This window comes from Marmota marmota, unplaced genomic scaffold (genome assembly GCF_001458135.2).
Source record: "Marmota marmota marmota unplaced genomic scaffold, marMar, whole genome shotgun sequence".
NCBI lineage: Eukaryota > Metazoa > Chordata > Mammalia > Rodentia > Sciuridae > Marmota > Marmota marmota.
This window is the reverse complement of record NW_026004437.1, coordinates 203,107-213,008: the sequence shown is the minus strand read 5'-3', so window position 1 is coordinate 213,008 and position 9,902 is coordinate 203,107. Positions and strand designations below refer to the sequence as shown.

At 48.8% G+C, this 9,902-nt stretch overlaps 1 protein-coding gene across 1 annotated transcript; it reads left to right on the top strand.

The window, feature by feature from the left end:
- Positions 1 to 3,756: 3,756 nt before the first annotated feature.
- On the top strand, positions 3,757 to 7,274 carry LOC107160574 (NUT family member 2D-like). Its single transcript, XM_048797530.1, has 4 exons — positions 3,757 to 3,942; positions 5,578 to 5,650; positions 6,174 to 6,514; positions 6,850 to 7,274. Exons 1-4 carry the CDS (start codon positions 3,757 to 3,759, stop codon positions 6,994 to 6,996), a joined length of 747 nt encoding a protein of 248 aa, XP_048653487.1. The 3' UTR covers positions 6,997 to 7,274.
- Positions 7,275 to 9,902: the final 2,628 nt, after the last annotated feature.

Sequence of the window (9,902 nt, the reverse complement as noted above, 5' to 3'; positions counted from 1 at the left end):
TAGATGTACTCATACTCCATGGTGCAGTTGGAGTCTTGGCAATGCTGAAGGACATACTTGTAAGGGATGGCTCTATCCAGGCTCTGCCTGGGAATGACAATGCTGCCTTCGATGAGGGACCCGTGCTCATGTAAGTCCCTGCAAATCAACAGACACCGGCTAGTTATCCGGAAGTCTTAAATCAGAAGATTTAGGTCTCAAACACCGGGAACATAGACCCAAAATTATAATGGACACTGACCAAGACAGCATGTCCAGAACAGGGCAGGGCTTTGATCCCCAGCCCAAGAATCCTTCAGCCTCTAGGGCATGCACTCCATGGTGCCTCTTTTTTCCCCTGCATCAGGTGAGAAAACACCTATGGGAGTGTTTGAAAAAGCAGATTAAACCGGGTCTGGAAGGAAGAAGTGGGGACGCCCTGCCTGAAAGCTGGCCTGTGAGGAGCAGAATGAGGATGGGCCTGGTCCTCCTTTTCCTGGTGGAAGATACCAAACTCTGCTTATCAGAGGGTGACCTGACCTCACTGTGCTCCATCCTCTGCCCCAGCACCTGTTCTCCAGATGTCCTACACAGTGAACTCCACCACATCCTGGGCACATCTGAGAGGTATCCCATGTTTTTGTTTTTGTTTTGTTTTGTTTTGTTTTTGTCAGAGGTTTCATAGGCATTTATCATGATTTTTATCTGATTACAGAGCTAAGTGCTTGTTAGAGAAAGGCTGTGCACACACTGGGAAAAATAAAACCACAGTCATGTCACCATTTGCTCCTGTCATTTTCCTGGCAGTCTTTCATTGCTAGTGTTGTTAAATTCTGTGTTCTCCTGAATACCCTGACTTCAAAAAACTTCACAGAGCCAGGCACCCCCGCAACACTGTCATCCCAGTTACGTGGGAGGTTGAGGCAGGAGGGTTGCTTGAACCCAAGAGCTTACAGCCAGCCCAGGCAACTGGAAAAAATAAATGAATATAAAATACATGACAGAAGTGCTCCTGGGAGGACCTTCCTCTTCATGCTCAGCATGCCTTAGCACTGGGGCCCAGGCCTGCCTGCAGGTGTCACCTAGGAATGCTGCAGAACCCGCAGGGATGCTGTTCCTGCTGTCCCACCTGTATCGGTAGCTCTGGAAGCACACTGCCCCTGCTGGGTCAGCCATGGCCTTTTATGTGGTTGGGGAGACCTCTTCTGAGCTGCTGTGCTTGGACAATCAGGGTCTCTTCTTGCTTCTGTTTGGTTTGAGCTTGGGTAAAATCAGGCAGCCTTTCCTGAGATCTTAGTACCTGTCGGTTTCCTAAGTTTTAAAGACCCAGGCAGTTGCTGTGCCCTTTGTGAAAGAGAAACATTGGTTAGGAAATCTACAAACAGCTGTGTGGGGGTGTGAGAGAAGGAAAAAGCATCTATTTCTGTGCCTGTGAGACACACACCATGAGTTGTTCCTTTTAAAAAGTAGCTTTGTAGCTGGGCACAGTGGCACATGCCTGTAATCCCAGTGACTCAGGAGGCTGAGGCAGGAGGATTGCAAGTTTGAGACCAGTCTCAGAAACTGAAGAAGACCAGGTCTCAAAATAAAAAAAGGCTGAGAATATAGCTTAGTAGTACTGTGTCCCTGGGTTCAATTCCCAGTTCAAAACAAAGAAAAAAGTTTGCTTTGTGTTTAGGTTCACCTTTGCCAGACTGCCTGGTTTAAACCCTAGGCTCTGTGTGAATTCTTGGCTAGAAACCAAGGGCCTCAATACCTCAGCTGTTGTGTAGGTGGAAATGACACCCGTGGGAGTTTGTTGGGATTCATGACATTCTGGTGCACTGGGATGGGGTCCAGGGAACTTGTCCCCCTTGCCACCCTATGTCTCCTGATCTGGAACTCAGTTCAGGTGCGCCACTTGCTACTTCTGCTGGTTGCCCTCCTGAGACATTGGACCACAGGGCAGGTTGGACACAGCCAACTACAGGTCACATTAGGTCTTGATTCCCTTCCAGATGGCAAGAGTACTTGGTCAACCTGTGCCAAAGGTGCATAGACGTAAGAGTCGTCGACTGGCTGGGCATCCTCCCTGTCCTGCACTACTGTATGCAGCTGGTTCCTCCAAGAAAGGACTTTGTGAGCCAGCCTGAGAACATCTGGGCTGCCCTTAAGGGAATCTCCTTCTCTCAGTTTCAGGAAAAATGGCTAAATGAGTAAGTTGTAAAGCTGCATTTATATAAGCGCATCTTGGAATAATGATTCTTTAGCACTTTGACACTGAGCTACATCCCCAGTCCTTTCTTAAATTTTCAATTTTTGAGACAGGTCTTGCTAAGTTGCCTGGCCTGGCCTGAACTCATGATCTTCCTGTCTCTGGAGCAACTGGGATCACAGGTGTGGCTACTGTGCTGGGCAGTCTTTCTCTTATGACTGTATTAATGTGTGTTTACTCATTTGTGTGACAGACATTAAGCACCTCTGTGTGTCCCAGGACACAGCCCCACATATGGCAAACCTTAGTTCATGATCTTGCCTCTGACCTTGCCTTTTACCTGAGGTGAGGGGTGGTGATTGCATTTTTGCAGGGCTGGAGCAATATCCACTTTTTGCTGGCCATAAGGCTTAGGCCAGAGAACTGGCCAGGAGAAGCAGAGGACTTCCACACTCTCTGCTCTCTAATTGTGAGAATGGTGTGCTGTCCTGTAGGTGGGAGGCTCAGGCCTCCTGGAGTGTGGAAGTCTTGGTGGGCAAGAGTACAGAGACAATGACCATGGGCTCACTGGGCCCTGCAGTGTGTACAAGACAGTGGCCATCCAGTGGGGAGAGGGACTGAAAATTGGAAAAGTCACCGTTCCTGAGATGTAGATGCACGGAGCTTGCTGAAGGCTGAAGCAGGAGATAGGAGCCAGTTTCTGTGGACACTCAGATTCTGGCTTCTGCTAGGGGTACTGTGGCCTTTCTGTCAACGGATTGAAAACTTCCATGGTCTGAGTCTCATTAAGATACAGCAAAGCCCTGGCTCCTCTCCCTCATGCTGCATGGCCAGGGAGGAAATAGGGGGGGTGAAACCCACAGATAGCCCCTGTGGGGGGATTCAGGGAGGGTGTTAAAAACAAACATGAGGAATATGGTAAAGGACCTTCAGAAAAAGTGGACGATGTTTTGAACAGTTGGGGAATTTCAGAAGAGCATTGTGTAAGGGTCCGGCGAACATCGGAGGAAGAGACCACCAAGAGACCGACTCATGCAACAGCAAAAGGGGGTTTATTGAGGATCCAGCGCGCTGGGGCTCCGTGCTCACTCAAGAAGGGAGAGCGGCCCAGAGCCCTGAGCAGGGGTTGAGCAGTGCTTAAGTACACATTTTTAGGGAGGGCAGGGACTTTACATACATCACAGTCCCCTTTAACAAATCACCATACACCGCGGGAAAATCAAACAACAATTCTCAAACATGATTAGTACATTCATTGGCGGCAACAGGTCGGGCTGGAGTGATAGGTCAGTCCTAAGGAGGGGGATACATTCAAACTGATTGGTTTAGGCCCTGAGGTGCCTACATGCTGAACTGCACTGGGTCTTAGTTGTTAAACAACTAAGTGGTCAGGGGGGATTATCTAATGGGCAGTCCTGGGAATTGTCCTAACAGCTACAGGAATTTCAGGCTTTTAGTGTAGCTTAGAAACTTAACAATACCTGGTCCTTTACATTTTAACTCAGGCTTTGCAGCTTAGAGACTTTACCCTTTCAATTGGAAACCATGGGTATTAAGAAAATTGCCAAGTCGGAAGGCCACAGATGACACCTGGAGTGCAGAAGGAGACTCTTCTTGATGGCTCAGCAGCCATCTGGAGACAGCAGCGGGGAAGGGGCCAAGAACCAGAGGACTGGGGACTGGGCAGTAGAAATGTCATGCTCACACAGAGAAGGAGCAGAGGGGAGAAAAGCAGAACAGAACTTCTGAGGTCTGTGGGTGAAAACCAGGTGAGCAAAGAGGAGAAAGAGGAGAAAGAGGCCAGAGGAAAGATGGAAAGATTGTGCTGGCTTTCCCAGAACAGAGAGTGCTGCCTAAGAAGCCTAAAGACTCCAGGGAGGACAGGGGCAGGCCATTCAAATCTGGCACAGTCATAGTTGCTGGGCACCAAAGAAAGACTTTCTCCAAGGCAGCTGGAGAAAAGACTCAGTGAATCCAAGGGACTGTGGAAGGTTGAATGGAGGAGGGAGAGGTGGCACTCATACAGAGTGCTAAGCCTTCGCATGGAGACAGGTTCAGTCACATGCTGCAGCGCAGACCTGTGCTGAGGATATTGAGCTAATGAACCAAAGCAGACCACAAAAGGACAATTACCATGTGATTCCACCCATGAGGTCCCTAGCATCCTCACACTCAGAGTAGTGTTGCTTGCCAGGGGCCAGGGAAGGGGAGTTAGTCTTTAATGAGGATAGAGTTTCAGTTTTGCAAGATGAAAAAAGTTCTAGTTTGGTTGTGTGACAATGTGATGTCATTGACACATTGCAAATACTGGAAAATGGTTGAAATGCTAAAATTTAGGTTATGTTTACTACCATTAAAAAAACCAAAAAACAAAAAAACTAACTTTTAAGCCAGGTGTGGTGGTACATGCCTGAAATCCCAGAGACTTGGGAGGCCAAGTCAGGAGTATCATAAGTTCAAGGCCAGCCTGAGCAACTTTAAAATCTCAAAATAAGATTTAAAAAAGGGCCATGGATGTGGTTCAGTGGTCAAGTGCACCTGGGTTCACTCCCCATTACCAAAAAAAAATAATCCGCTTCTGCTTTGCTGGCTCTGCAGAGGGGAAAAGTTGCACTGGATTCACTCAGACCACCTGCCTGGGAACTGGTACCTCTTTATGGAGTAGGGTCAATTATAACTCATGAAAGTGGCCACTACTTCAACCTGATGTTCCAGAAGAGGGTGGTGGTGGGGAGTGCATTGTCAGGGCCATCCAGCACCTCAGATGCCCCCAGGACATATCTCTGGTCTTTACTGCCTTTGCTCTATGCAATCCCTGCCGTTCTAACAAGGGAAGAACCAGCCCCCATTGGAAGCAACCCAATGTTCTCAGCTTAGCTTTCACTTCCACATGACCCTGCCTGTAACTTGGTCTCCCAGGTGATCCTTTCAGGGCCCATGGTCCCAGCCTCAGTACCCCTGAATTGGGTCAGGACCTCTGGTGTTCTTTTAAGTAAATCATATCCCTGACCAGTTTCTAGAAATAAACTGATCATTTGGTTCCTGGCAGAAACAGGAGAGAGCCAGAACAAGGGTCAGCTAGGGCCCCTATCGGGGTCCCTCAGATCTGATTTCCCTTCAGGTGCTAGTTGATGTAGTGTTTCCTGAGAACTGCTGTTCTTCCTGTGTAGCAGCTCCCTCCTTGGGCTGGCCTGACCCACTCCAGGACACAGCTCGGCATCCCTGCCACTAGCTCCTGACTGGTATCTTAGAATACTCCATAGCCTAGAATCCCACACCAGCACCTGTCTGGTATGGCTACCCTGATTCTCAGTTCCAGCCTTTGCCTGCCTTACCCAAATTTCACCGACGTTCATGGAGTTTGAGGCTACTGAGGAGATGGAGGATCCAAGGGGGTCTTCCAGTGCCAACCACCTCCTGCAACTCCGAGGATGGAAATTCCAAGGCCTCCAGTTCCCGAGGCTGTCCAAAAGCCAGGTAGGGTTCACACATTCCCACAGTAGCTTATGATAGTGTCCAAACAGTGACAAAGGCTAAGGCAAGTTATTGTCCCAAATAAGAATTTTTCCTTCAGTATGGGAGATTCAGTCTTACAAGCAAACAGCCCCTAGCACCTGAGGTCCCGGCCATCCAGCTTTCAATTGTGTATTGACTGGGCCAAGTACAGATCTCCTTTCTCTCCTTGTCTATACAAAGAAACAATACACAATCTGCCTGGGACTTGGGTCCTGGTAGGGTAGAGTGCATGCAATACCATTCGCTACAAATGTCCTCTCACTTGACTATCCTAGATGTTGTATCTGGTGCACTGTTATATCCCTCAGGTCCTGGGTCAGGTTGTCCTCATGCAGAGCATACCAGGTTAGGTCCCCTGAGCCCTGCCTACTACCCAGTGTTTGGGATGAACATGGATCCCTCATTCACGCACTATTTGTTCCTCCCTGTCCTAGTGTGCACCTCCAAAAAGACCAACCCTAAGGCACGGCCTGCCATCCATTAGCAGCCAAACACAAGGCACCAGAGACCAAGGTGCCTGAGATAAAGGCACACAAGACCAAGGCACACAAGACCAAGGCATGCAAGATCAAGGTGGCCAAGAACAAAGGGCCTGAGACCAAGGTGCCCGAAGAGATCCCACCTGAGGCCATCCAAGAGCACATGGACATCATGGATGAGTTATTTGGGCCTACTAACTTTGCCACGTGGGAGCCCTCCTACTTGTCCACAGAAGAGCTTGCTGAAAACTTGGGAGAGGAAGGACTAGAGCAACATCCAATACAGGATGATTTATACCCAGATCCATGTCTCCTGAGCTATGTTGATGAGGGCTTTGTCAACAAGGTAAGCTGGACCTACAATCTTGGTGTACTCAAGGTTTCAGGACTCATGGAATTGAGCTTCCTGACTTAGAATCTCAGCATTTTGTGTGTGTTTGTGTGTGTGTGTGTGTGTGTGTGAGAGAGAGAGAGAGAGAGAGAGAGAGAGAGAGAGAGAATGTGCATGCACACGTGTGCACTCGTACATGGGTGTAGCTGATAGTTGGGATATAACAACCCCATGGTTCAGATGAAAATGGGATCATTATTGCTTCCTCTTTCTCCTAGACTTGCTTTTGCCTCCTGACTTGGGGCCATTTCCTCCCAAGGTCACTCACACTCTCTTCCTTCTCATCCCAGGCAGAGAATGTGATTCATACCTGCTTCCTGGAAGAAATACTTTCCTCCAAACCATATATAAATATCTTGGCCCTAACAAAAGAGTTGGATCAGCAGGAAGGACTCACCACTGACCAGGTAGAAAGCAGAAGGAAGGTCTCCCAGTAGACCAGGGGTAGGAGGTACAGAAGAGAGGCAGGGACACCTGATAAAGAAGTGCAGGGACACCAGGAAAAAACAGGGGTAGGGGAGAAACAAAAGGTAGACAAGGAGAAAGGGGCACCAGGTAGAACTAAGGAGGTAGATATACCAGGTTTACCAGGGTTTGGGAACAGACACCAAGGCACAGAGAAATACATGGCAGACTAGGAGACAAAGGGTCACAAATAAACAGAAAAGGGAGTGACCACAGTTGGAGAGGGGAGCAAGGGATAGCAGGTAGATGAGGAAGGCACAGGACCTTACTCATGTGGCTCACGGGACTTTGTTTATCCTTATCCTGTTTGTGACGGCTCCCTGAGTGAGTCTGTTCCAGGACACAGGATGTAGGATGGAAAAAAAAAGGAAGGAGACATGAGAGTCATGGAAGGGTTCAGGATATCAAGCAGAAAGGAAACCCAGGAGGGTGGCCAGGTTTCTCTGAGACCAAGATGAGTGACAGCTCCACTTCCCACCTCCCACTGAAATATGATTGTCCTGATCCCTGTGGCCCATTTCATGCATAAAGAAAAGTTGGCCAGTACCCATATCCTCCTTCAGCTTGTGAAGAAGCACCTTTGCAGGTGCCTCAAGGTCATGGTATGTCCCAACTGGACACAAGAGCTTCTGAGGCAGCTGCCAAACAAGGTGCAGAGAAGCGGAAACATTGCACTGATCAAGGGGCCAGCATGGAGGACTGGTCCACAGAGGTGGCTTCCCAGGTCATGAAGAGGTGCAGGCCCACCAAGCCAGAGTTGCTGGGTTCAAAGGACACTGCTATCCTCCAAGGATGTCACTGATCTTCATCATTGGGGACCATCCACTCCAACCATCCTCTCCAGAACTGCATATCCTCCTCCTTAAACCTGGGAAACAAAGGCACAGTGGGTCACAGAAAAGCCACTTCTTCTAGGGGGCCACATAAGACAGCCAATGGCTGCAGTGTGGATGATGACCCCCAAAGCCCGAATTTCCTCCTTAGCTCCCAGCACTGCCTGCTGCCCTGGGGACTGTCCCAGAGCCAGGCCCCTCCAATAGAAACCCTGTGCTCAGGAGATCAAGCACTCCAGGCCCCAACTCCCCAGAGAGGACGCCTCAGCTCCCACCCTCCTCCAGGTGCCATGTCCATGAAGAGCGCTCTCACTGGACACTCATGCTTCATAGAAAAAATGCCCTGTACTGAGTCTCCCCTAAAGGTCTTTGGAGGGCAAGATATGGATCTGGAGCTGGCTCAAACCTCACAGCCTCAGAAGAGGAAGTGCACATCTTGAGACAACCAAAAGAAGAAGAGGCCCTGAGGACAGTCATGTTGGCCAGTGGCCTCTGGGTTGGCTGCTCCTCAGGCAAGATTTCACCTTTGCTTCATTCTGCACTGGAAGGGCCAAAGGTTCTTCCTCACATAGGACAGTTCCTGTGGGATCTCAGAAAAATGAAGGGAGTGGGAGGGTATAGGGAATGTAGAAAGAGAGCAGCAGGAAGTTACTGAGAGGGGAGGGTCACAATGTTCAAGCCTGGGTGGGAAGCTGTACCTTGTTTGACTGTCACTGGGAATAAAGGCAGTTTGGTAGAAAAAAAATCTTCTCTGGCTGCTGCCTTCTGCCATGTTTTCTGTGCACATCCATGCAGTGAGATTTCTGGGGTTGTCAGGACCCAGGGTGCACAAGTGTCCATCTATTGGGTCTTGTTTCCAGATTTAGACTGGCCTCCCCCTAAACCTGGGAGAAAACAAACAAGATTCCAAAACCCAACTCATCACCCCATGGAAAAGGCCTCTCTTGGTTTTGGGGATCTTCTCTGTGTATCCCTCCATGATCTGTGTCCCTTAAACATCTCCCTTACCAACAATCTATGATTCTCTGCTATGAAGAGAAATCACAAAGGGGCAAAGCACATCTCCCTTGGTATTCACAGCTCTGAAGTCTCAGGACTAACTGGTGGCTCTCAGATTTTACTGTTACTAGTTCTGAACTGGAATGTCAAGGACCCTCAGCTCCTAGTGATAGAAACTCCCATTGCCTTCTTGGGATCAGTAGCCAGCCACTTCCATCAGTTCCCTGGAGACCATCTGACAGCTGCACCTAGCAGCTCCTGCAGTTCTCCACTGCTCCAGGTCACTCTCTGTGCTTGCCACCTTCAGGCTGACCTGCCTGGTGTGCCAGTTTTCAGTGTAACCAACTTGATCTGCTCTAGTTGAGATGAAAGTCATGAATATACAAACTCTACCATCTACTTCATTAGGAGTTATGCTGCTGCAGAAGGCAAAGTGGTATAGGAACTGTTTGCATAAGGAGATGGGGAATTAATCTTATTGGAATTTAAAAGGTGAACTCAGGCATGTACAGTGTCCTTCCAAGATACCCACAATATTTCTGCTTAGGCATGATTAGGGCAGGGGCTCCTTGCACTCCACACTAAGGACCACCGAAGGGTCCCAAAGTGTTGAGTCATGTTGAGCCACTGCAGGTTGGAGTTATCTGGAGAGGACCTGCTATGGAAGCAAAAGTCTCTGAGTGACTGTGAGGCATTTGTGGTAGCCATGGCCATCACAGACAGGGGCACAATTTTTTATCAAGTACCTCTTGAGAACTTTGGGCCCTCAGTCTCATTTAGATGGAGAGCTGCTTTTGAGCCTTGAAGCCCCTGTGCAATTAAATAAATTATAGAAATAAGCCTGGAAACAATTTTTTTTTCCTTAGACAGCTTCTTTCTGCTCTCCTGAATGATGATGAACAATGTTATTTGACTGATACCCAGCATGGCTCTGGTCTTCTTGTGTAGGTTTCCTGATGAGAGGACAAGACCTGTCTTCACACCTCTCCCACTCCTCTATAGTTCTGACCGGGAACTCACCGGGGTCCCAACAGGCTGAAAGTCCT